Source organism: Odocoileus virginianus, chromosome 8 (assembly GCF_023699985.2).
Source record: "Odocoileus virginianus isolate 20LAN1187 ecotype Illinois chromosome 8, Ovbor_1.2, whole genome shotgun sequence".
Taxonomy (NCBI): Eukaryota; Metazoa; Chordata; class Mammalia; order Artiodactyla; family Cervidae; genus Odocoileus; species Odocoileus virginianus.
In genome coordinates this window covers 19270316-19298163 of record NC_069681.1, presented here as the reverse complement: position 1 = coordinate 19298163, position 27848 = coordinate 19270316, and the positions used below count along the sequence as shown (strand labels likewise).

General features: G+C 47.1%; 1 protein-coding gene and 1 long non-coding RNA gene across 2 annotated transcripts; both read left to right on the top strand.

Moving 5' to 3' along the window:
• Positions 1–25273, top strand: LOC110140930 (guanylate cyclase soluble subunit beta-2-like). The gene is given in 10 exon segments (XM_070471809.1): positions 1–280; positions 3908–4007; positions 5073–5366; positions 13165–13500; positions 14471–14619; positions 15358–15504; positions 19482–19636; positions 22629–22780; positions 23744–23836; positions 25191–25273. Coding segments are annotated over 10 exon segments (1776 nt in total). The 5' UTR covers positions 1–13.
• Positions 5377–12634, top strand: LOC139036293 (uncharacterized). The gene is made up of 3 exons (XR_011489010.1): positions 5377–6399; positions 8073–8176; positions 9651–12634. It is a non-coding gene; the product is annotated as an uncharacterized lncRNA (long non-coding RNA).
• Positions 25274–27848: the final 2575 nt, after the last annotated feature.

Below are 27848 nucleotides of genomic sequence, written 5' to 3'. Positions count from 1 at the left end.
TCCACATGTGTCCATGCACTTTTCAGAAGGTCTCTTCCCAGGGGCTCATCACCTTTGGAAAAAACACGAGTGGAATTTAGTATTTCATCTGGCTGGGACTTGTATTTTGCGTTCCACAGGGGTCTCCATGGAAGCCATTCTGAAACTCTTTGGGGAATACTTCTTTAAATTCTGCAAAATGTCTGGCTATGACCAGATGTTACGGACCCTGGGAGGAAACCTCACAGGGTTTATTGAAAACCTAGATGCTCTCCACAGCTACCTGGCACACTCCTATCAGGTAAGCCCATCTAGGTCAGAGCTCAGTGGCCCTGAGGGGAAGCAGGTGCTTCTAGCAGTCCTGGGTCATCTCGCCAGCTCCCGTAAGAGGCTGCAGTTGCCAGGGCCTTGTGGAATTCTTGGTACATGGCATCAGTGGGCTGAGTTTTCTTGGGGGATGAATGGAAAATGAAAACTTGATGGCTGCTTTTATAAATTGGCCGCAATGATCAAAGAAGGGCAAGCTGGAAAGGTATACTTTGTGCTGGGGGACAGCCCCTGTTGATGGTAGCTGCTGGGGATTTGACATTAAGTCCAGAAGATTTAAAGATTGATCACAACGGGAACAAAGACTGGGAACCAGTCAGGTTTCAGGGGATTTGCAAAACCTCTCCTCAGGTTTCCTGGCCTGGAAGGAGCTGATAAATAACTTGTGCAGCCAGATTCATCTATTCATGTATTAGACGCAATGTCTTGACAGGGCCAAGAGCCGGAATCGGATACCACCCAACTCTGACTAACCCGCGGCGTGACTGCCTGAGGTGCTAAACTGATTTCCCTACTGGGATCTGCCCCGCTGGAGCTCAGGTCTTGGTTTTCTTGTTTGTAGGCATCGGTGGAGATTTAAATGGCCAGGCTCATTTTTCCTTTTTTTAGAAAAGAAAATGCTGTACTAAAGAGGCAAAGTGGCATTTGCACATGTCATAATAATAGCTTATTATTTTATATAAAAGGAGTTGATGTTTGTTTTTAGGGCCCTTTACAGTGCTAAGCTTTTTCTTCACCATTTCTATACTGAATGCTCAGACCACTCTTGAGGGAGTTCCCCGGTGGCTCAGTGGTACAGAATCCGCCTGCAGTGCAGGAGATGAGGGTTTGATCCCCGGGTCGAGAAGATCCTCTGGAGAAGGAAACGGCCATTCCAACATTCTGTCTGAGAAATCCCATGGACAGAGGAGCCTGGTGGGCTATTCCATGGGGATGCAAAAGAGTCAGACATGACTTAGCGGCTAAACAATAATGAGAGAAGCAATAGATTAGATAGAACTTCTCTGGCATCAGTGAGGACATTTTGCACATAATGAGATAAATAAAATATATAAATGTTATATGAGCTGAAATAAAATGTATGCAATGATATCTGGCAGATTTCCAGGCAAAAGATTATAGATTATCTCGTTAGGCAAAAATACAATAAGATAAAGCTGACTTTTTCTTTATGTCTATCTCTAGTAATTTGGTAGAATCTTTAGGCTTGTATTTCTGGTTTTAACTGTGCCATTAATCTTGTTATTTTTTAGCTGACTTTCATTTGAGTGCCAATTACGAGACATGTTGGGCTAAGCAGTGTATAAACACTGAATTATCCTCTTACCCCTAAGATTAGGCATTCTTGCTTTTCCCATTATACAGATGATAAAACTGAGGTCCAGAAGGAAACTGTCCCAAATCGCCCAGGTTGTAGGGGCTGAGTCAGAACCCAACCCCAGGTGTGTCTGTCTCAAAAACAATGTTCTGGTTGGCTTCTCAGTATTTTCCCATTGCCCTGATTCTCCACTCTTATAAAACCACATTTCAAGTAAAATATAAAAGCACAATCTTAATATTTAGAGAGTTGGAGACATGACCGGAAGGATTAAAACACCAGCTTCAAGAACTGTGTCTAGGAAGTAGCTGAGGCTTGGGTGCAAAGTGAGGGTAGAAATGGTAGCAAAAGCTTGTGTTTCATTTCAGTCCTTTTGCATTCTATTATTATTGTTATTTTTCACTAGGTAGGATTTGGATATAATTTTTAAAGTAATTTTTTTTCTGTTTTATCGTATTTTTACATTGTGCTGCCTCAAATCTTCTTCAGATTACTCAAGCCCATCCATATTCAGAGCATGCCTATCCATACTCTATGTATATGCTTTTGGAAAGATAGATAAACCCTCACTTTAACTAACACCTGCTCTTTACCTCCTTCTGACTCTCTCACCCCCACCCCCCACTACCACCACCACTATGGAAGAGAACAAAAATCTCAGAAGGAACCCACTTCCTTAATCTCTTCCCTCACTCAGGCCAAAAGCTGTGAACCCAGGTGCTGAGATGCTTACTACCCAAGCGAGCAAGAAAAGAGCTTCTCTCAGGGATTCCCCTAGACATCCCCCCCAAAAAACACACCCACAATTTTTCACACATCCCTAGGGATTATCCTGACATCCTGGCACCATCTATCGTGAGATGGTACATACTTGGATGTCAACATTTATTCCCAGAGCAAGATGGTCTCTTCGGATGCAGCCTTGATTTTTAGATGTGCAACACTGCAGCACAGATGGCCTTACATTTCCAGAGCAAGAGATGAGCTTTTCTCCACTTGCCAGTCCCTTCAAGCTCCTGATCATTCAGACTGAAGATGCTCATGGTCACTTGGTCACAGACCAAGCACCCCTTGGAGTATGCATAGAAGCAGCGTGGCATGGTGGAAAGACTCATTTGGGGGTCAAGAATGTTCTACAGTGAATCTGGCCTTAACCTCCCTGAGCCTCAATTTCCTCCTCTTTGCACTTGGCTTCCCTGGTCCCTCACTGGTAAAGAATCCTTCTGCCAATGCAGGAGGCATGGGTTTAAACTCTGGGTCGGGAAGATCCCCTGGAGAAGGAAAAGGCAACCCACTCCAGTATTCTGGCCTGGAGAATCCCACAGACAGAGGATTGTGCATGACTTAGTGATTAAACAACAGCAACAATACTTGCATATAGAGTTGGTTAGGTGATTAGGGGCTGAAAAATCGTGGGGTTTTTTTCGGGGGAGGGGGCAAGGCTTTATCGGAGCCCCTACTGCAGCAGGGGAGGAAGGCATGGCAATTCACTCAAGTATTCTTGCCTGGAGAATCCCACGGACAGAGGAGCCTGGCGGGCTACAGTCCATAGGATCTCACAGAGTCAGACACCACTGAACTTAACACTGAAGCAGCGGAGAGCAAGAACAAATAACAGGTTCCCTTGCTTGCCTGCTCCCTAAAGGGAGGAAGGCTTATTCCTCATATGAGGTGAGGGTAGGGGCGTGTCCAGGGGTCAAGCTGGGGGGCTGGCTTAGGCGTTTTGCCCACCCCTCTGGTGGTGTTGAGTGCAGGGGCACACTCAGGACTCTGCTTTTGCTCCTGACACCCAGTTTTTGCTCCTGGCTCTTCAGAAGTAGCAGTAGGGGATTTTTGGTCTCTTTGTATCTTTCGTCCAGAATTTGCACCAACCGCTTGCATGCACGTGGTTATTTTTAGTTCCATACACTTTCTTTGTATTTTGTTCCTTGAGGAGGGGTGTGTATAGGTGCAAGCATTGCAGCAACTACAGCAAGGGGTTCCAGCCTGTCTCATTCCCCTGGAGAGACTCTATACCCTTGTTCTTAGGGGTATGGGGCTGGAGGTCTTTGCTTATGAAACTTCTTCCTGCTAGACAAGAGTTGAAGACCCTAGCCTATCATAGAGGTGTAGAAAGTTCCTCCCTGACTGTTCAAGGACTCTCCACTGGATGTGATTGGAAGGGGTTTGGGGATACAGTTCTATGTGACGTGATGAGTAAGTACTGTTGCTTCACAAAGTCTCAAGAGCATAATTTAGACAACCTGTATCCACCAGGAAAAATGTGCTGTGTCTTTTAAACAGGAGATGAACGCACCATCCTTTCGTGTGGAGAGAGGGGCAGAGGGGAAGATGCTTCTCCATTACTATTCTGATAGAAGCGGTCTGTGCCACATTGTACCAGGTATGGGGATGGCTTAACCAGACCCCGAGCTGTGAGGTCTATGGAGTAAGGATGTCTTTCCCCACAGAATCCCCAGGATGAGTGAAAGTCGGCTGTGGGTAGGAAGTTCAAGTCCCATCTCTTTTGTAGCCTGACTATTTGCTATCTTGACCATAACTCCCAAAGTTGAGCCTTAAAATAAGTTTCTAAGTACCAAACAAATGACTGATTTTCATTTTGGCATTTTCATCATGTGAGTTTTCACATGATTGTGATAACTCTGCATATTATTTTGTATCCTTTTGTTGTATTCAGTATTATAGAAAAGGCATCCTTTCAGATTTTCACAGTCTTTAATGTTTTTTCAAGATTTTGTCCTTGTTGTTGTTGTTGCTCTGGATCATTTTTAAAGTCTTTATTGAATTTGTTACAATATTGCTTCTGTTTTATGTTTTGGTCTTTTGGCCATGAGAGGCATCTTAGCTCCCAGACCAGTGATCAAACCCACACCCCCTGCATTGGAAGGGAAAGTCTTAACCACTGGGACCTCCAGGGAAGCCCCTCACAGAGCCTTTAAAGCCACATCTTCAATGGCTGAATCATATTCTACATCATAATTAGCTAGTCACCTGTTGTTGAATTTTCAGTGGCTCCTACTCTTTTGCTATTGCAAACGGTGCTGAAATGAACATCTTCATGCATGCTTTTCTGATGTTTTATATTAAAACCCTGGAATAGAGTCCCAGAGGAACACTTTTAAAAAGATGATAGTTAATACTTTTATAGTTGACTTTTTCTTATATTTTCTCTTGAGTTTGTTTAATGAGTTGCATGCCTTCCTGGAAAAAACAAACCAATGAATAGATGCCAAACTAGAAATAAGAGTGGTGGGGATACATTTAGTGCCTAGTTATAGAAATCTCCACCTTTAAGTTATTATTTTTAGTGTATTAATCTGTCATGTGCTGCCTGCTTTGACACAGGGCCTGGGCTTGGTGGACTCGGGAATATTTATCAAAAGTTGTATAACTTGATTTGCTTTAAGATTTTGCCTTCTGCCATCCCTCACCTGCCCTTCTGCTGCAGGGATCATTGAAGCTGTGGCCAAGGACTTCTTCGACACTGACGTGACCGTGGACATCCTTGACGTGAATCAGGAGGAGGAGAGGACGGGGAAGAAGGAGCACGTTGTGTTTTTGATTGTGCAGAAGTCACATGGACAGATGAGAAGGGCAAAGCCAAAGGGGTCACAAGACGGTCAGGACAGCCAGAGAGACCAAGAGGTACCGGGTGTGCTGTGTTTTCAGAAAGCACAGTTTCTCTGTGGAGCGACCAGTCTCAGAACAACTGATGCGAAGAACAGAATCAACTGGACCTTCTAAAAGTGGAGTTAGGGCAGGGAGTTTCAGTGTCAGCCCTGCTGACATTTTGGACCAGATAATTCTTCATTATGATGGGCGGTCCTGTGAGAGTTTAGCAGTATCCTTGGTCTGCTTGCTAGATGATAGTGGCACCCAGCTCTCCCCCCCCATCCCAGGTTGTGGCAATCAAAAATGTCTCTGGGCCCTGCCAACTGTCCTCAGGGTAGGAGTGGAGAACAAAGTTACAGTTGGTTAGAACCACTAGGCTAAGGTCATTTGAATAAAAATTGGGAGGGTCTTTGGGAATGGACCTTAGCCTGGAACATTTTTGCCTGTTAAAAAAATATCAACGTAAAGGCCCTGAAATTTGGAGCTCGTGGCTTATTTTGCAATTCCCATGATGCAAATTGACCTTTCAAGTTCTAAGTGCCCATTTCTGGAGCTGCGGCCAGGCTGAGGGCTGGAGTGAACTCAGAAGACTGCGATTGGCTGCCTTGATTGCAGCTTGTGGAGTGACCATTATCAGTTGAGGTACCATATCTATCAGGTGCATGGCTCTCTGTGTTCACAGAGCTCATAGGAATATCCAGAGAACTCTGTGATTCCTGGAGCACACAATGTTTGCATTTCAGAGTGTTCAAACCTTGCTTTGCTCACTGCAGAATCTTTACCCACAGGAAGAGAAGTCACCAGGTGATTTTCCTGTCACCAACACCACCCCCCTTGAGATTTTATAAAAAGTTCTTGCTGCCTTTGGTGGAGAAACAGCATGAGGATTAATTGGATAATAGCCCTGGGGCTTATGAAATCTTGCTAAAGTTGACCTTGCATGGCTCCATTGTTCCTCTGGCCCCATCCTAGCCAAAGGGGTGCGTGCACCTCCTGTCACATGACCAGTCACATGACCAGCAGTGTACGCTTCTCTCCCTTCTATCTGCAGACCCCGGAGGCAGCTTTCCTTAGGATGAAAGAGAAATACTTGAGTGTCTCTACTCATGCCGTGAAAAAGTCCCGCTGGGAAGTTGTGAGGGACATAGTCATGTTTGAAAACGGTGAGTGGGCTCTTCTCCTGACCTCAGCTCTGAGACCACGGTAATTGTTTCCTGCACACAAATGGGCCAAGACCTCTATCATCAGGATGCCACTGATTTCTTTTCCAACCATGGATTCATCTGGTTTATTAAATCAATTGAAAGCATTTCAGAGGAAATAATCTCAGGGATAGGGGATATATGTATGCACATAACGGATTTACTACGGTGTAGAGCAGGGTGGCTCAGATGGGAAAGGATCTGCCTGCAGTGCAGGAGACCTGTTTAATCCCTGGGTCTGGAAGATCCCCTCGAGAAGGAAATGGCAACCTACCCCAGTATTCCTGCCTGGAGAATTCCTTGGACAGAGGAGCCTGGTGGGCTACAGTCCACAGGGTCGCAAAGAGTTGGACATGACTGAGTGACTTTCACCCTACCTTGTGATAGCAGAAACTAACACAATATTTTAAATCAACTCAGAAAAAAACAAAACAAAACACCATTTCCTGAGAAGCAATGGGAAACAGATACAGAAGGTTAACCGCTTAGGGATAGGGTACAAGCCGGTGGGAGACCCACCTGGCATGAATCCTGAGGATGGTCAGTGATCTCTGCAGAGCTTGGATTTGGTGGGCATGCGTTCATAGCTTCAAAACACTAGCTCTAACTTGCCTTCCTTTGCCCCTTTCACTGGTGCTGGGGGTGACATGGGGGCACAGTCTCCCTGGCAAACGGGGGAAGCTGCTGGAGGGGAGACAGGACTGAGCCCCTGTTGGTGACTGTATAGAAGAGGAGGCAGATGAATGCTGATGTATTATCAATAACAGGAGTTTGTCACAGCTCCTCAGGGTTTCGGGACTGCAAGGCATTTCTGGCCAGGAAGTCTGTAGATAAAAACCATGATGTCCAGGAATGTGAAGGACACTGTGTCGGGAGCCAGGATCACAGAGTTCTGGCCACATCCCTGGGGAGCCTAAGTGCTCCATCTTCCACCTGTGAAGCGAAGGTATCAGGTTCTCGAAGGCGCGCCCTCGCTGATGTCTGGTCTCATGATCAGCACCTAAGACCTGAGTCAGAACAGGGGGCTGGAGACCCCCGGTCATAAACCATGAGTCGTGATGACATGTGTCTGGGAGAAGATCAACCTCGCTCAAAGGACTGTATTTTGAGTCCTTCAAGCCTCCACAAGCGAGTCAAACATGCAATTGACATCCTTTGTCTAAGAGATTTTCATATCAAAAAGGCTCCATTTCGAATCTCCACGCCCTGCCAAATAGGGCTGTTGGATGAAATTTTCATGTGCCACCCAAAACTGTCAGTCTGCAGAGCTCCATGGCAAATGTCCCTGATGCCGGCCGGGCGCGCGCGCTGCGCTCCGCAAGCTCATTGTCTGGCTGTCAGCGATTCAATGCCGGCCCTGTTTTCATGGCGAGACACACTCAATTGGCCCAGGAACCCTTGAGTGGCGGGCAGAAACTTGGCAGGGGGCAGGGGGGCGCTTCTCAACCTGGTAGCAAGTTTTCTGTTTGTTTTAATTTGGAAGCAGAATTGCCGTGGCCATCTGGAGATGCTGAGGGAGCTTGAGATGCTGAGGGGCAGGACTGCGCTTTGCCGGGAAAACGTTTGAGATAGTCTCTGGGGTTGGTGGCCCGAGTGTTGTCTGTGAGTGAATGGGATTCTTTTTCTCCATCCAGGGCATCTCAGGGACACCTTTGAGCCAATTTATCCCGAGCGGCTGTGGATAGAAGCGAAGACCTTCTGCACTGCTTTTCCCTTCCATGTGGTATTTGATGAATCAGTAAGGGGGACTTGTCTCTCTTGAACTGGGGATAGGCTGGGGAGGGGAGTAAGTCTCATAGTCTTCGACAGCTGGTGGTGACTTTCAAGTCCCCAAGGAGTACCCAGGGTTTGGAAGGCTAGGATTTAGCCTGGCAAGACTGCTACCTTCCTTTTCATTGTGGCATCTTCCAGAAACCAGAAGGCAGCATCTTCTTGATGGATGCAGAAGGGAGCAGTTCCAGTGGGTTTGAACCAGTGGGTGCATGAGCAAATTTGCCATTAGAGAAAATAGAAGGGACACTGAAGGCACTCCAGTAAGAGACAAAAGCCCACAGCAGCAGTGGCAGGGTGGGATTCTAAATGCGACCACTCCCCATCTTTGCAGCCACCATGGATGGCTGAGTTCCACCAGGCTTGTCTTTCTGCATCTTGAAGGAGGGGAGAGGCCTGTATCCACTGTTCTGTGGGAGGGGTGGTGGACAGTGACCGTTTAAGCGTGGTCAGTTTCCTTGGATAAAATCGATTGATAAAATTGAATTATAAACTCATTTAAAGGGCAAAATAAATCTGGTCCAAAAATTGCCAGTCAAAAAATGCCTTCAGCCATTCTGACTTCCTCTGATATTTATGTGAATGCATATATATGTCACATGATCCCCTACCAGTAGCTGCTGGATACAGATTCTGTGATGTTTGAGTAAACATCACGTGAGGGTCATCTCTGGCTGCAAAGAATTTATGATCTGAGAAAATCAAACACCCCTGTGTGAAACAACTATACATTATAAAGCTATGTACTGTGACTTTCCCCCAATGCCATGAGGATATTAGTATTAATTATTACTGCTACTATTAACATTTAAAATTGTGGTCTACTTAAACACTCCCTTTCATTTTAGGTTTTGGGCATAGAAATAGACAATTTAATGACTCTTATTCCATATGGTTAGGTTGATTTCTATAGCCTGACAGAGTGAAGTTAAGTGTTCCTGGATAACCTGGGTTGGCATTGGACTTTGTATGTAAAGGACATACACTTATTTTGTTTTTTCCTTCTGTGTGTTCCCTGGAGAGGTCAGTGAAAGGTGACCGCATCTCCATCATGAATTCCTTTCTTCATCCTGATCTGGGTGTCAGGTCCAAGCTACAGAATTTTCTCGTTCCTTTATTAGTTAATTCCAAAGAGACAGAGAAAAAGACAGAAGAGAGGACTAAAGCTAGGAAGGAACTATTATCCCCATGGCCAGCTTTAACCTCTTTCTTGTGAGTCAAGAAATGAATGTGCTTTCAGGCACTCCTATGCTGTTCTTTTCTTTTTCAGAGGTCAGCTGCAGGTTTGCCTTTTAAATGTTTCATTACTACCATGGTGTTTACTCCATTCCCTTCACCCCTAGCGAGTCACAAAGCATGGTGGGGTGTGCTGGTTCTAGGGGAATGTTTACTGTTCAGGTTGCTGCCTCCTCTGCAGTCTCACGTGTGTCCCCTGCGGATAGCTGCAGGTCAAACAAGCTGGAGTGAGCATTCAGAAGTATGTCCCGGGTCTCCAAACCCAGAAGATTCGATTAGATGAGTACTTCTCCATCGTCCATCCCCAAGTCACCTTCAACATTTTCAGCATCTGCAAATTTATCAGCAGTCAATTTGTCCTGAAGGCGCGCAGGGAGATGTTGCCTGCAGCCTGGAGAAGTCAGCCTGCGCTCAAACTCCGAGGTAGTAACTTGCTCCTCCTAGTTGCTCTCTGCCCTGGGAGACCAGACAGAAAGGGAAGAAGCAGTTTTCTAATTTCCTCAAAATAGTGGGCTAAAAAGTGGGGGACTACTTTGACAGCAGCATATGTTTTTTCCATTTGGCTTCATCTGGTAGCAATATATTTTATTTCTTCAAACCATGTCTAGTTTAGGCATAAAGGAACTCTGATTATATTTATATGTAATTATAAAGTTCTGGCCTCTGTTACCAGAATTTTCAGAATGCAGGTGGTACTATATGTACTCAAGTGATGGTCTGTCCTTTAAATGGTAACGTGATTGTCTGCCCTACTGTTACTAGGGCACACATTTTTGTTTTGGCTTTGTTTCAATTATAGTAAAATTTACAGAATGTGAAGTTTACCATTTTAACCCTTTTTGAGTGTACAGTTCAGTAGTGGTAAGTGCATTCACAAAGTGGTGCAAACACCACCATCCATCTCCAGAAGTTAATCATCTTGCAAAACTGAAACTCTATGCTCGAGAAACACCAACTCATTGTTTTCCCCAACCCCACATCCTGACAACCACTACTCTGCTTTCTGTCTCTATGAATCTGATTAATTAAGGTACCTAATATAAGTGGAATCATATAGTATTTGTCCTTTTGTGACTGTCGTTTTTCACTTAGCATAATGTCCTCAAGGTTCATCCCTGTTGTCACATGTCAGAATTCCCTTCCTCCTTAAGGCTGAATTATTATGTTATTCCCACATGTGTAGACTATACTTTACTTATTCACTCATCTGTCAGTGGATCATTGCGTTGCTTCCACTTTTTGAATAATGAATAATGCTCCTGGGAACATGGGTGTACGGATGTTTCATCGAGTCCCTACTTTCAGTTCCTTTTAGTATATATCCAAAAGTGGAATTTCTGGATCATATGGCAATTCTATTTTTAATTTATTGAGAAACTGCCATACTGTCTTCTATAGCTGCTGCACCATTTTATATTTCCATCAGTAGTTCACAAGGGTTCCAATCTGTCTACTTTCTCAAGGATACTTGTTCTTTTCTGTTATTGTTTTTTTTTTTTAATAGTATCCTAATGGTTATGAAATGGTATCTCACCATGGTTTTAGTTTGCATTTCCCTAACAATTAGTGAGGTTGAGTGCCATTTCTATATATTCTTTGGAGAAATGTCTATTCAAATTATTTGCCCATTTTTCAATCAAGTTGTTTGGATTTTATTGTTGTGTTGTAAGAGTTCTTCATATATTCTGGATATTAACCCCTTATGATTTGCAAATATTTTCTCCCACCCTGCTGGTTTTCTTTTCACTCTGTCGATTGTATTGTTTGCACACAAGCTTTTAATTTTGATATTCTCCAATTTACCTATTTTTCCTTTTGTTGCCTATGGTTTTGGTGTCACATCAGAGAAATCATTGACAAATCCAACGTCATGAAGTTTTTCTTATGATTTCTTCTAAGTGTTTTATTGGTTTAGTTCTTACATTTGGTCTTTGACCCATTTTGAATTAATTTTTTTAACATGCCACAAGGCTCACATACTTTGAGCTTTCTATTGGACTAGTAGGTATTATAGGCATAAACACAGGCAGCGTGGTGGGGACATCTGAGAGGAAACTGACATGTTCTGGGAAACCTGATTGAATTTTAGAGTGGAATGATGGGAGAAGAGGCCGGTAAGATGAGGACTTGAGCTTTATCCTGTAGTTAGAGACATTTTTTACGTGTCTACCATGATCAGATTTGAGGTTTAGAATGGTCATTCTGGAGGCACATGAAGGATGGACCAGACTGTTGAGAAGATGGAGCATGGGAGGCCAGGGGATGCTGCCCTGGAGAGCAGGTGGGAAGCTCAGAATGCTGAATGCAGCCAAGCATTCTGGGGTGGTGACGGGGGCACAGATTCATGAGGGAGTTAAGGCAGAAATTGGTGAGTGGATGTAGAGGTTAAAAAAGAGAATATTTGGGTAATTATTAGCTTTCTTGCTTAGGTAACTGGTCATCAATGTGTGATTAAGGAAAGATGGTATTGACAACTTGAGCAACTTTGTCAGTTTGGGTCACTGCTGTATCCTCTTCCATACCTACAGCAGTGTGCCCAAGTCATGGTAGGAACTAAAAATGTCTGTGATAAAAGAGTTAAGAAAATAGAGAAGATTTGTAGATGGGACTAAAGGTGAGCCCAGTTGCAGACATCCATGTATAAACACCTAATAGACAATAGTAAAAAAAAATCATTGTAATAAGGACTGTTCAGTTCAGTTGCTCAGTCATGTCCGACTCTTTGCAACCTCATGGACCACAGCATACCAGGCCTCCCTGTCCATCACCAACTCCCAGAGTTATAAACTGTCACAATTTAGAGGGCAATTTGGCAATATGTATTAAAAATCTTGAAATGAGCATATTTTTGTCTAAGAATATATCCTTTAACAAAATAGCCACAATTATGCACAATGATGTGCTTCAGGGTTGTTCATTGTATATGGAATGATGAAATAGACATAATATACTCAATGTTAGCTTATTGCTTAAATAAAGTACAGTATAATCCATGTACTCCCAAACAATAATGCCTATCCATATTTAATGCTATGAAAGAATACCTATTATAGAATTTAAGTGAAAAATTGAGATTATACACAGAAGATGGCTGATAATCCCATTTTTTGGTAGTAAAAAGATATACCCCCAAATATTACCAGTAATTATCTGTGATGTGACTGTGGGTGATTTTTATAGTTTTCTTCCATTTTCTGAAGTGAATGTCTACTGCTTTTGTAAGAGAATAGACATCGATTGTTAAAAGTAATAGGTATCTTGAGTCCAGGAAACAAGGTTTTTCCATAAATGCAGTGTGGGAGTGCAGCTGAGGTGCACTGATGCCGGCATCTGAGGGATGAGTGGCAGTCCTAAAGGAGAGATGGAAAGAGGTAGGCGAAATCTAAGTGAAAGCGGGGTCAGAAAAGTCCCCAGAAGTGCGATTCCAGGAAGCAGGATTCGCTCCACGCCCTTCAATGGGCGAAGGGCTGAGCGAGGAAAAGGGTGTGAGAGAGGAAAGGTCGTTTGGAGGTCATGGACAGGAGACCCTTCAAGGTAAGAAAAGCAACCGTGGAGCGCGCTGCCGTGGACAGAGCGGGAGTGGGGACGTGGAGAGAGAAAGAAAGGATGGGACTCAGGACCGTCGGCGGACGGGGAGGAGCGCGCCTGAGCCGGCGGGCAGGGCGGGCCGTGGGGGCGGCGGTCGGGGCGCCGTGTGACATGCCGCCTTGTCCCTTCCCTCTCCCGGAAGGGAAGGCCAGATGATCTGGATGGAGCCTCTGCGCTGCATGATGTACCTGTGCTCCCCCAGGCTCCGCAGCCTGCAGGAGCTGGAGGAGGGCCGGATGCACCTCTCCGACATCGCCCCCCACGACCCCACCAGGGACCTCATCCTCCTCAGCCAGCAGCGCCTGGCGGAGATGGAGCTGTCCAACCAGCTGGAGAGGAAGAAGGAGGAGCTGCGGGCCCTCTCTACGCACTGAGCCGCGGAAAAGAAGAAGACGGAGGCCTTGCTGTGCGCCATGCTGCCTGAGCACGGGGCCGACCAGCTGAAGGAGGGCAGGAAGGTCGCCGCAGGTGAGGGGGCCCCGGGGGCGCCCGCTCTGACACCAGGCGGGTCAGGGTTTGAAGTCTGTCTCCATCCTTGTTAGCAACTGTGGTCTTGGGCTCATTACTTGAGCTCCATAGCCTAGCTTTCTTCTTTCTACCTTGAGAATAATGATACAGTGACCATATAGGGTTCTTCGCCACAACTGGAAATGACGTGGTAGTGAAATGTCAGTGGCTCAGTCGTGTCTGACTCTCTGTAACTCCATGGACTGTAGCCCGCCAGGCTTCTCTGCCCGTGGAATTCTCCAGGCAAGAATGCTGGAGTAGGCAGCCCTTCCTTTCCCCGGGGGATCTTCCCAACCCAGGTCCCCAGCATCCAGGTCTCCCACATTGCAGGCGGATTCTTCACCATCTGAGCCACTAGGGAAGCCGATACAGTCATGCTAAATAATAAAGGGGTGCCCCTAAGGACCGTTCTGGGAGAGCAAGCTTTTTCTAGAGGGAAGAAGGCCATGTTTATTCCAAACTCATAGTCAAGGTAAGTCACGCTGAGGGTAAACACTGCAGGGTGTTGTCCCTGGGACACGGGGTACATGGTGAAGGGGTGCCTGCTGAGTTCTGAGCGGGTGTACCTCTGGTAATAATCTCCCCTTCATGGAGGTAAGCCAGTGCCCACCCAGACCATCCTGACATCCCCCGGTGGTCTGCACGTCTTGTTAAGCATTTGTTTGCACTCTGTCTCCTTCCATAGACTAGGCATCCTTATGGGCAATGAGCCCTGTCTGCTTCGTATCATACGATTCTACCAGCACGATGACCAGCTCATAACAGACATGCAACAGATGTCTGGTGGGTGGATGGTAAATAGTGATGCGGACCTGGCTCCTTCTCCCTGAGCCACGGTCAAATTTGGTTCCTAAAGGCTACTCGAATCCAGAATTAATAGACTTGTTATTCTACATCCTTGGCTGTCCCTGACACCTGGTTTATGTTGCAGGAGAATTTAAAACCTGCACGATTCTCTTCAGCGACGTGGTGACGTTTATGAACATCTGTGCTGCCTGCGAACCTATTCAGATAGTGAACATGCTGAATTCGATGTACTCCAAGTTTGACAGGTTAACCAGCGTCCATGAGGTCTACAAGGTAAGGCTGTGTGTGTCCGTGTGTGCCGGGGCAGGGCGCATACCTGCTGTTGGGTCTTCATTTTTCCTCTCCCCTCTCTGGTCTGGCGTTTGGTGTGGATGCCAGAGGGGATGGGAGAAAGAGCGAAAAATTTAAATTTTTCAAAACTCCTTCTATACTGCCCAATGCTAAGCTTGCCTTCAAGAGGCATACTGTTTTCCCAGAGAATACTATGCCTTCATTTCAGCAGCAAGTCTAACCTAAATGTGTATCTAATACATAGCATTATATGTGGATCTAATAGACAGCTTTGTCCTCTCTGGGACTTGCCTCTGCCAAAAGCAGAAAGAACATTTGGCTCTCTCATGGCATCTCCTGAGTCTTTTTTTTTTTTTTTTTACCTCACCCTCCTTCATGCTCCTCACATCCATAGAAAATAACCACCAGCTTTTAATATGGTCCTTCTGTCAATATGTGTGTATTAGTTGCTCAGTTATGTCCGACTCTTTGTGACCCCATGGACTGTAGCCCACCAGACTCCTCTGTCCTTGGGATTTTTCAGGCAAGAATACTGGAGTGGGTTGCCATTTCCTTCTCTGGGGGCAAGGGGGTGGTCTTCCCAACCTAGCCAACCTAGGGCTCAAACCTGGTTTTCCTGCATTGGCAGGCAGGTTCTTTACCAGAGAATGACAAAAAAAAAAAAAAAAAAAAAAAGTAGTGTTATATTTAGTGCATTAAGAGAATCCTCCCCCCTTATAGGTAGAAACAATAGGAGATGCTTATATGGTGGTGGGGGGTGTACCAGTGCCTGTTGGAAGCCATGCTCAGAGGGTAGCAAACTTTGCCTTGGGGATGAGGATTTCTGCAAAAGAAGTGATGAATCCTGTTACCGGAGAACCCATCCAGGTAGAGAGCAACCGAGTTCTTTGCTTAATACCAGTTACCTCAACAGTATAGTAGAAGTCTATTAGTCTGCTCAGATGGCTCCTCAGTATGTGATAGTAATTATTTTTTTTTTTATTAGTTGGAGGCTAATTACTTTACATCATTACAGTAGTTTTTGTTATACATTGAAATGAATTAGCCATGGTGATAATAATTAAAATGGGTCATTTCTCCCAGCTCGTCTCTTCTCTTGCATACATTAAAGTAACAGAGATATTAGGGTGTTATTACCTCTACTGCTGCTGCTAAGTCGCTTCAGTCGTGTCCAACTCTGTGCAACCCCATACACGGCAGCCCACCAGGCTCCTCTGTCCCGGGATTCTCCAGGTAAGAATACTGGAGTGGGTTGCCATTCCCTTCTCCAGGTTATTGCCTCAGCTTCTCTCAAATTTGAGAAGAGGCTTCAGAGTTCACGGTTATGATGGGGTTAACACAGGCTTCCTTTGCCCCTCACCCTGGCTTTGTGGAGCTCCATCCTTAGGAAGCCAGCTCGTTTCCAATTCCTGCCTTTTTGCTAGAACATTTTCAACAAGTGGTTCAGGTTGACTAAACAGCCAACTTCTCTTCACTTAGGGAAGTTGTGTATCCGACATGCCGTCTGACGGGTTCGGAACTGAGGCTGAGGTGTGAAACTGCCTCCAGCCAGCAGGCCAGACACCATGGTGCCGTAAGATATTCACAATAGCTTTCCCTCCAGCACGTGGCCACGAGTGAGACATCTGCTCGCCTTTCTCACAGGAACACAGGAAGCTGCTTTTCCAAGTATAGAAGTTTGTTCACACTATAAAAGTTGGACGCTTTTGATGATGAAAAGTAAATGCCGTCTTCTGTCTGCTTGGCTGATCCCAGTGGTCCCGAGGTGGTTTGGAGCAGAGTCTCTGTCCTCTAAAAATCAAGGTCCCTTCGCAGCTGCTGTCAATCAGATCTGTGCAATCAACTAAACAGCCAGCTAAAAACAAAGCCAACTATAAGATGGAGTAGGATTTTCCCTAGTGATCGCCCCTGTATGGGGGATTCTGAAATGTGCCACATTCACCATCACCTTAACGATTTAGAAGCTGAGAAGTACTGCAGGTACTGCCAGTGGTGTCTGTGGCAGTCTTCAGAGCAAAAGCTGGTCACGTCATGTCCATGATACCGACCCATTGCAAACACACAGAGACAGCTGTTGTATAAAACCCACAATGTCATAAATAAAAAATCAGGAAGGGAGGTAATGAGAGAGAAGAGACAAGGTCAGAAATGAGATAAGTGTTTTGGTTAAAGAATTCTAATGAGAGCCATGTGCACATTTGTGCATCCTAAATCCTTTTGGTCTTGTCCAACTCTGTGCGACTCTATGGACTGTAGCCCACCAGGCTCCTTTGTCCATGGGATTCTCCAGGCAAGAACACTGGAGTGGGTTGCCATGCCCTCCTCCAGGGGATCTTCCTGACCCAGGGGGTGAACCCGCATCTCTTATGTCTCCTGCACTGGCAGGCAGGTTCTTTACCATTAGTGCCACCTACAAACCCCCAATGAAAGCCACTGAAGAATATGGAAAATACACTGCTGTGTAAATAGAGTGTCTGTCTGTTTGTGAAAGAGGCATGGCAACAGAGATTGTAATAGTGCTACACCAATATGATTGAAAATGAACAATGAATTCCTGGAAACTTGCATAGTGGACTTACCAAGGGGGGAAGAAAAGAGGAAAAGATGTTATCAATTCTAAGGATAGAAATAGGGAATAGGGACTTCCCTGGTGGTCCAGTGGCTAAGACTTCGTGCTCCCAATGCAGGGGGCCCGGGTTCAATCCCTGGTTAGGGAACTAGATCTCACATGCAGCAACTAAAGATCCCGTATGTGCAGCTAAGACCTGGCACAGCCAAATAAATAAATAGTAAAAAGAAAAAAAGAATAGTGACATATGAGCCTCATTAAATATCCACCAGAAACTGCGTATCATGTGAGTTTATTTAAGGAAGTAGAGGAAAGGGCTGGAGATACCCTCTCCCTTAAGAGAATTGTGCTACTTCTACAGTTTTAAAATTAATACTCATTGAGATCTTTCATTCTGTCACTTGTAAAGCCTATAATCCACATTTGCTGAGGTCACTCTTGCATGAAAGTAAGGTGCTTTAAAGGATTCAGAGAAAAGAGTTTAAAATCTTATTTTAAGGAAAAGAAAATCTGGCATGGAAAGATGAAAAGACAAGTAAACCTGATTGGGATGTAGATAGCTGCAAGAGAATTCTGTTTCCACATTCATGCTCAGTTGTGTCCGACTCTTTGGTCCTCACGGACTATGGCCCACCAGGCTCTTCTGTTCATGGGATTCTCCAGACAAGAATACTGGAGTGGGCCGCCATGCCCTCCTCCAGGGGATCTTCCCGACCCAGGGAATGAACCCAAGTCTCTTGTGTTTCCTGCATTGAGGGCAGATTCTTTACTGCTGAACCACTGGAGTAGTTTTTTTTAATCACATAGCAAAGAAATAGAGAAGAGCCAAATTCCAGAAAGTGGCAAGACCTTTCAAGAGGACACCCATGATGGTTCTTCCCTAGGAGACAGCAGCAGAAATAAGCCACCAAAGGAGGCAAGATGAAACCTGCCTAAAGTTGAGTGACATTTTCATGGCCATCTTGGAGCTGGAATGACGGGTTAGAATCCCAAAGAGCTTGACTTTGATAAGTTCTAGCCACAGAGTCTCGACCCATTTACCAACATTTTCCCCACAGATCTTCACAAATGCATAGGTTCATTCAAAGGCTATGGATAGGGGAGGAGACCCGAGAGAGATCTCCAGCTCCAGAAGTATATGGGGCCTTCCCCAAACACAAGTTGATGGCCCATGGAAGGGTACTGTTAGGGAAAGAGAACCCATGACACATTGCTCCAAGGTACATATGGAACTCATTTGCTGATGCTTTAATCCCTGCTACCTCATGAAGGTGACTGAATTGGACTGTATTGGCAGACAGGCCTTTAAAGAGGTGAACAAGTCAAAATCAGGCTGTTAGGGTGAGTTCTACTCCAGTCTGACTGGTGTCCTTAATAAGAAGAGAAATTTGGAGACAGGAAGAGATACCAAGGATGTGTATACACAGGGAAGAGACAGTGTGAGAACACAGCAAAAAGGCAGTCATCTGCAAGCCAAGGAGAGGGACCTCAGGATCAAACTTGCCGACACCTTGATCTTGGATTTCCAGACTTCTGAGCTGTAAGAAAGTAAATTTCTGTTGTTTAAATCATTCAGTCATGGCATTTTGTTGGCCCTAGCAGACTAATATATTCATCAAAATTTTAAATGTCTGCTTATTGAGGAAAAATGTATATGTAAAGTCACAGAATGGGAAAAATATTTGTCCTCCATGTATACATCTACCTTGTGATTCAAGAGTTACATTTCTAGATATTTTCCTAAGAAAAATGAAAAATATATGTCCACAAAAAGATCTGTATGAGAATGTTCATAACAGCTCCAAATGGGAAATAACCTAAATGTTCATGAAGAGAAGACTGGACTAATACATTGTGATGTAATTCTCACAACAGAATAGTATTTAGAAAAGAATGAACTGCTGATACATGTAATATGGGTGAATCTCAGAAACATGGATTTTGAGAAATGAAGTCTGATACAAAACAGAACATGGTACATGACGCCATGTATGTGAAGTTGGAGAACAGGAAAATTCTTCCTGGGGAGAGGAAATAAGAAAGTGGTGACCTCTGCAGGGAGAGATGGAACTTAACTGGAAAGGGGACGAGATAATTTTGCAAGGTGATGAAGACAGTCTGTGTTTGATTTTGATTGGTGGCTCAGGGGTATTTGCCAGACTGGTGGAGCTAAATACCTTAAAGTCTTTTTTTATTTTATGTAAATTATGCCTCAACTTAGAGTAAAAATAAGAGTATTTGATGGTCCCTTTTCAGTCAGACTCTCTCTGTGCAGATCAGAGTGGGGATCCACACGGGACCAGTCTTGGCAGGTGTTGTGGGGGACAAGATGCCGCAGTACTGCTTGTTTGGAGACACTGTGAACACAGCCTCTTGGATGGAAAGTCATGGGCTTCCCAGCAAAGTGCATCTCAGCCCCACGACCTACAGGTGACCACTTATTCATGCCTCTCTTTGCCCCTTCTTCTCCCAGAAGATACAGAGTGCCCCTCAGCCATCAGATGAGGGCAGTATACTTCCAGCCACGCTTACAGAGGACCTTGTGGCAGACAATTAATATTGTTGAGCCTCTGCCATGAGATAATTTTTCCTCTCAAAGAACATGTGGTCCAGTTCAGGAACTGACAAGTTATAGTCATGGGCTGTTATCTCAGCCATTGCTTGTTTTTGTAAATAAAGTTTTATTGAAACCCAGCTGGGATCTTTATGTGCATCTTATCCATGGCTGCGTTCAAGCTATCACAGCAGCGCTGAGTCGTTGTGACAGAGACTGTGGTCCCTAAAGCTGAAAATATTTCCTATCTGGTCTCTTATGAAGAAAAAAAGTTTGCTGACCCCTGGTATAGTGCAGGAAGAAAGAAATATTCACAGATAACTATTTTTTTTAAAGTGTGAGAAGTGCAGTGGTCACGATATACATGAAACGATACTTACAGTTTGCTGAGAACTTGTTAGAGGCCACATTCTCTAAGTTCGTCAACATAAGTAAGTAAGTAAGTGTTAGTCGCTCAGTCATGCCTGACTCTTTATGACCCCATGGACTGCAGCCCATGAGGCTCCTGTATCCATGATATTTTCCAGGCAAGGATACTGGAGTGGGTTGCCATTTCCTTCTTCAGGGGATCTTCCCGACCCAGGGATCGAAGCCAGGGCTCCTGCACGGCAGACAAATTCTTTACCGGTTGAACTAAAGGGAAGCCCTCGTCAACAGATGTTAGTCCATTTACTGTTGCAACAACCCGATGAAGATCTACTATTATTGTTCTCATCTACAGATGAGAAAGAAAAATCAGGCACAAAGAGGTAATTTACTCGCTTCAGGTGACAAGTTGGCTAGGAAGGAAATGGCCTGGATAGAACCCAGGGGGTCAGCTTTAACCGTCCATCCCCATGCATTCCCAATGAGAATAATTCCCATTCCCATGTGGGAATTATTGTGTGTGTTGTGGAGAAGGGAGTTTCCCAAGCTGGGTCTTCCACAAGGAGTTCCAGAGCAGAGTTTAGCCTGAACTGGGATATTGGAGTGAATATCCAGCAGTACAAACACAGATGTAGAGTAAGGACAGAGAGCTATAAATGATTTAGCTTTGCTGGGGTGGAAGCTGTGAGGCAAAAAGTGGGGAGAGCTGTGTGTGCCTCCCTGGGGGGCAGGGCTCACACTGAAGGTGAAGAGTGTGAACCCCCAAGGAGTGTGAGCTTGGACACGAAGGCAAGGTCAGGGTCCTGCTTGACCCTGACCCACTCACGGCCATGTGAGGGCAGATTTGAGCATCAGGAGATGGGAAAGACAGGAATTGTTAGGAGTTTGGTTTGACCCAGAACATGCGTTGGTAGGAATCCGAGGATAAAATCAATTAAATTTGGTAATTGCTAGAAATGGGGGGTGAGAAAGAGGGAGGAGCCTTGACTGTCTCCCAGGTCTCCATCCTGGGCAACTAGGGCCTGAATCTCATCATCTGAGATGCGACAAGGGAGAGGGATTCCAGTCCAGGAGGCAGACGATGAGCTCAGGTTTGGAAGCATTGAATAAAAGGAACTAGGAAGCATCTAGAGAGAGGTGGCATTAACTCGCTGGGTGAGATTTGGAATCGGGCTGTTGGTTGGGGAACCAGACTTGGAGTAATAACACAGAGGTGGTAATTAAACCATGAGAGTTGGTGAGATCACCTGCAGAGGGATGCCATGTGAGGAAGGACAGTGGGAAGAACTAACATTTCACTGGCAGATGGAGGAAGGAGTCATGGAAAAGGCAGGAGAAGCAGAGAATTCAGAAAGAGAAGCACCCTTCTGGCTCTTCTTATGGAGGAAGAATGGAACAAAAATATCAACTATACTTGGGTTTCCCTGGTGGCTCTCTGATGGATTCCATGGCAAGGAGTAAAAAATGGTCAGAGGTTTGGGAACATTATCAGAAGTAACTGTGGTCAATGGGGGGCAGGGGAATGAATAGACGCTGGATTGTGGGTTGAAGGATAAAAGAAACGAGCATTTGTATGGCATTAAAGCAGAAGATGAACAAGTAAGAAGATTTTTACTTCTATTTAGGGTAGAAGAGACCTTAGCAAGCTTGTTAGGCTTAGGGGAGGAGGCAAATGGAGAGGGAGCTGAAGATCAAAGAAGAGGTGGTCCCGGGGCTGGGCCTTGAGGAGGTGGGAATGAATCTTGGGTGGGTGCTCTTCAACAAGATACTTCAACCTCTGAAGTTGGGGGAAAGGGCAGGTCAATGTCAATGGGATGAGAAGGTGCAGGGTCTCAGCTCTAAAGGTTCCAGTTTGTGGATGGATCAGGTCACAAAGTGGGCTTTGCTGGTGGCTCGGTGGTAAAGAATCTGCCTGCAATGCAGGAGACACAGGTTTGATCCCTGGGTTGGGAAGATCCCCTGGAGGAGGGCATGGCAACCCACTCCTATATTCTTGCCTGGAGAATCCCATGGACAGAGGAGCCTGGTGGGCTACAGGCCATAGAGTTGCAAAGAGTCAGACCCGACTGAGCAACTAAACAGCAAGTCACGCAGTAGGATGCACCTTCAGCAGCATGTGGGCGAGGAGCTCAGGTGCCTAATGAGGGGATGTGAGGAGCCTGGTGAAGGTCTGAAATCTCCATGAAACCAGCCAGATCCAAGGACACGGGAAGACTGATGAGTGATGAGCCCTGGCCGAGGCAGCTGACCGTGAAATGGACGCGATGTCAGTCTGCACTGGTCTGTGGTATGTCTCAGCATCTCTCTGCGGCCAGTAAATGTATAAACACGTGCAGTTTCCTAGTCACCCAGCAGCCCTGTCCCTTTGCACAGGCCCCTCCTGGTTCACTTCTTCTTGGGTCTCAGGCTGCTCCTCGCACATCACCCTGCCCAATGCAGCCCAATCTCCAGTCACAGCTTTGTGACCTGGGGCATTTTTATTTTTTTCTCTCCTCTGTGCAGAGCCCTGAAGAATCAAGGGTTTGAAATAACTGAGCGGGGTGAAATCGAAGTGAAAGGGAAAGGGAAGATGACCACATACTTTCTGATCCGAAACCTGAAGGCCTCAGAGGATGAGATCATGGGGAAACCTCAGGCTCTGCTTGATTCCGAGGGTAAGCAAGAAAGAGAAGCCTCATCAATACTCCTATTGGGTGTTTTTTCCACTAACTTCGGCTCTGTTTAGTGGGCTCCCTGGTGGTCAGTGGTGAAGAACTCTCCTGCAGGAGATGCAGGTTTGATCCCTGGGTCAGAAGGATCCCCTGAAGAAGGAAATGGCAGTCCACTCCAGTGTTCTTGCCTGGTGAATCCCATGGACAGAGGAGCCTGGCGGGCTACAGTCTATGGGGTCACAAAGAGTCACATGACTTAGCAACTGAACAGCAACAAACGTATTTGAGGGCCAGCCTGGGTACCGTCCTGCCCACCACCAGGCTATGACCTTCTACTCAGTCATAGCCCCTGACGGGTATATGACCTGTGTGCCTGAATCCTCTCTTACATCCTGGATGTTAAGGTGTTTCTCAAGTTGGGCTGACGCACCCAGCCTAAAGGGTCCCTCATGCATTCATTTTCAAGGCTCTTCCCTGTCTAAGAAAGGGGCGTCCCCCCTCAGCCTCTCCTGCAGCTGGGGGAGGATTTCAGAGCCTCCCTCTGCTCCTCAGCCTCCAGGGAGGCTCCAGACAGGCTTTCTCTTCACACACTGGAAGGTTCCACCTTCCCCATTGTCTGCTGGCTTCCAAAACTGGGAAGAAAGATAAAATCTGTGACTCACCTGGTCCCAGGAATGGCAAGAAACAGGAAGACTGGGATTCCTCAGGAAAGACCCCATGCTGACACTGCTCCTCAGTGTCTGGGGGGGACTCAAGAATGTGGCCCCTGGACCTCCAGGGGCTGAGGGAGTTCCCCCTACATGGCCAGATAGGGTTGGACTAGAGGCATCTCCAGTGTGCAGTGGAGGAGGGGTCTGGGCACCCTCTGTGTCCTGTGTTTGTGTGTAGGGGGGGTCCCCAGGGGCTCAAAGAAAGGCCCCATCTTGACCTGTACTCACAGCCTTTCCCCTCATACCTTTTTGGCAGAAGCAAGTGATCAGGGAAATCGGGACGGCAAGACTCTGGCTGTCATGAGGTACGAGGACAGCTGGCAGCTGCCCAAGGGTGACACGGCCCGTGGTGAGTACCCCAGATGGCTGCAGACCCCCCGACTGCACTGGGCCAGAGGCCTGGCTCCCGGGGGAGGGGAGAGGGCCGGAGAGGGGCCCCTGGGTGGGATGGTTTGGATGGTGGTTCTCTGCGTCTTGAGTAAGGTTTTCTCCATGCTCCCCACCCCAACCACCTCCCCATCCCAAGTGTCCCGAGTAGGGGCCCTCTCCTTCTGAAAGGGCCCTCGCTGCCCTCCTCCAAAAGAAGCTGTAATACTCAGAAAAACTTATTAGTCCCCATGAACCCACAAAACGAGGTTTCTCCGGACATGGTGCCCTCCACACAAGTCACATGATATGTCTGTCACATGGCTAATCCCCTAAGAGGTGGGAAGCTTGAATTTCAGAATGGTTATCTGATTTATCGAAGGTTCCACAACCAGTGAGTAGGTGAAGCTGGACTTGCCCCTCAGGCTGTCTGTCTGGTGCAGACCATGGGCGCCCTCCTGGAGGAACAGACACAGTCAAGGCCCCCAACTGTAGGCAGCTACACTTGGACTTCTTGGCTTCAGGACAGGCATGTTTCTGTCAGATCCTCTGGGCCCCATGTGAATGGATTTCTGATTGTTGGGTGTGACTAGTGGAGGTGTGGACAAGGACTGGCGCCCATGCTGTGGGTGAATGGGAAACGGTGCCATGTGAGCCAGAGGCTCGGAGAAATGAAGACCAAGCCTTCGGGGCTGTGGGCCTCCCAAGCCACCTAAACCCAGACCTACTGAATTCCATGGAAAGTACTTTGAACAGCTTCTGCAGGCACTCTGAGTTCAGGTTCACCAGGCTTCTTCCTTGTCTCTGATTGTGGTTGGTGTTGATCAGTCGCTAAGCCAATTTTTTGCAACCCCTGCAGCATGCGAGGTTCCCCTGCCCTTCACTATTTGAGCTTGCTCAAATTCATGTCCATAGAGTCGGTGATGGCATCCGCCCCTCTCATCCTCTGTCATCCCCTTCTCCTGCCTTCAATCTTTCCCAGCATCAGGGTCTTTTCCAGTGAATCGGCTCTTCCCATCAGGCGGCCAAAGTTTTGGAGCTTCAGCATCAGTCCTTCCAATGAATATTCAGGTTGATTTCCTTTAGGATGGACTGGTTTGATCTCTTTGCTGTTCAAGGAATTCTCAAAAGTCTTCTTTAGCACCACAGTTCAAAAGCATAGTCATCTCGGAGGGTTGGCAGGAGACAAAAAAAATTCAAGGGTCTTGCTTCACTTGCCCCCAGGGCCTGCCTTTTCCTTTTCATCCTGGTGGAGGTCCCAGTTCTCCTGGGTTCCCACTATACCTGATAACATCCTGCTTAGCTCTGAGGTGGGCAAGGGCTGCCCCCACCCCCAGTTCCAGCCCCAGTCTCCTCTGTGGGCGTCATCACGGGGAAGGGCTCCTGTCAAGAGCCACCCATCTGTCAGGACTCCCTCTGAAGGTCAGGCTGTTGGGCCTCGCTCCCTCAGAGACCCCTCTGTTCCCCAAACTCAGGACCCCCCACAGTCGAGGCTCTCCTCACCAATCACATCTGCGGTCAGCCTCACCAGGTTGTCACCTGCGTGTCAAATGTGGGACCGCTCTCTGGTGGCTCACATTTCCCTCGCTCTGGGCTCCGAGCCCCCTGCCCCTCTCTCCCCTGTGAAAACCCTGGCTCCTGAAGACCCTCTCGGGACCTGGTCAGCCCCCCGAAGCTGCAGGGGTGAGGAGCTGCCCCCTGCAGAGTAGCTGAGAGGTGACGCCCGCCCACCCCCAGCCATCTCTACGGATGGGGGCCTTGGCGACCCCCTGGGGTTGGGGGGTGCGGGGCAGTCAGTGCAGGAGATGCTTCAGCAGGACCCAGGCTGCACCCAGGACCTCATTTCCTCATTTGCACGTCAATGACACGCTTTTTTTCTCCCTCCCGCTCAGTATTTGGGTGTTAGATGCGTCAGTGGAGAGACTCCCCAGAGCAATTAAACGGGAGTATTGAGCCGGAGAGAAAATCTTGTGTATTTGACTCAGAGATTTAAGCAACCACCTTTCAGTATTGACTGAAAAATTGGCCTTCCAGCTGCCCCTGCTGGCAGGCTCTTCTGGCATCCCTTCAGACCCCTGTTAATGTGTTTTTCAAATTTCAGCTTGCTTCAACTTGTCTCCAAGCTGATTCTCCCGGCGATTATTATAATGGGTTCCAGGCTGACCTGCATACGGCGCTCAGGCAGGGAGCCCAGGCTCCCCCATAAATCATGGGCTGAGGGTGTCCACTCGCTGGGTTCAGGGCAGGTTAAGTCAGCTCCGAGGACTTCTTACACCAATTCCTGATTGTCCTGGAGACTTGAGTGCTGAAGGTCTCTCTCCTGACTGAGCTCTTAGCAGTCTGCCTTCTGGGGAGTCTGCCCTCACATTTAACATACTCCTTCCCAACGGGAAGAACTTTCCACCATATGCAAATCCCCCACCCTGCGTGGGTAAGTTCTTGGATGGGTTTGTGGCCACTTAATTGCCAGGGTCCTTGCCCCTGGCTTTGCAAAGTCTTGAGAACACAAGGGTCTTTCCCAGACCTGTCCCACGAGCGGAGGTCCAACTGGTTTGTAGCCATGCTGATGAACCTGGGCCCTTATTCTTGGCTCCAAAGCTTTTCAGCAGCTTTTCTGAGGCCTTCATAAGCATGGCTGTCACCTTCTGACCCCTTCTGCTGGGGACTGATGAACAGGCATGGTAATTTTTAACCTCAGGCTTTCTGGAAGTTGAGCTGTTAACCCAGCAATGCTCTAAAGAAGGAAGATCCTGGGAGGTGTAAATGAACTGGCTCCCAGGTCAGGGCTAGCCTGTAAAGTCGCTGGGTGTCAGCTTTGGTGTCACAGACGGGGTGCAGCGTCAGAGCTGGGGGTGGGGGGAGGCTGTGGGGGTGGGGTGCGTCAGAGTCACATGTGGTTGACAATGTAGGTGGCAGGGCCTCACGCCGAGTGTCTCCGCAGGTCCAGAGCAGGGTGTGTCCCACCCTGGTTTCTCTATCTCCCCAGGGCAGTCGGATGAGCTGCCGGGCTCCAGAGCCACTGTCATAGTGGCAAGAGCATTAGCCCCTAATCAGAATTCCCAGGTCTGCTCCCAGTAACTAGCTGGGTGGCTTTGGGCCACCCTTTTTGCTTCATTTTTCTCATCTGGAGAGCAGGTGTGATAGAATGCTTGCTTTAAGAGGTTGAGGTTGCTTTGAGGAACATGTGAGATGCTGTGTATCATCTGAAAGCTGTAAAGTGCTAAAAAATAAAAAGGTCAAGGATGCCAATTCTTCATCACTTAGGGACTCTATTGTTGAGAATCCTTTCACTTAACAAATAGGTGAGTCTTGGCACAAAACTGTAAGAAGTACTACAGGGGTCAAAAAAAGAGGACTGGTCTGCCATACACAGGGAGCTTTAGCTCAGAGCAGAGCCCCATGGAAGTCAGGACCACCGCCCAGCGCGAGGTGTTACAGGGCCAACAGCAAGTACAGGAGGGCTGAGTCACACTGAGGACCTGAGGGCCTCCTGGGGAGGTGAGGGCTTCCCTGGTCGCTCAGATGGCAAAGAATCTACCTGCAATGCAAGAGACCCAGGTTGGATCCCTGGGGTAGAAAGATCCCCGGAGAAGGGAATGGTGACCCACTCCAATATTCTTGCCTGGAGAACTCCATGGACAGAGGAGCCCAGCGGGCTACAGCCCATGGGGTTACAAAGAGTCAGACACGACTGAGTGACTGTCACAACGACGACAACATAGGTGAGGGCAGGCAAGGGCAGAGCAAGGACGGGGCCTCTGCTCTGACCCCTGGAGAATGCAGGGGCTTCCGGAAGCTGGGGATGTCGTCCCTCCAGGCCACGCTCTCTTTTGCTCATGGACAGACGTAGGAAGCAATGGGGTGGGCGATCCTAGAATGGTAATGCCTGCTCTAAACGTGGAAGCTCCATCAAGCCCTTTTTACGAACGGGATAAAATTCCCTCACCGACGGTGTCTCCCTCCACAAATATTCCCAGAACCCATGGCTCCTTTTT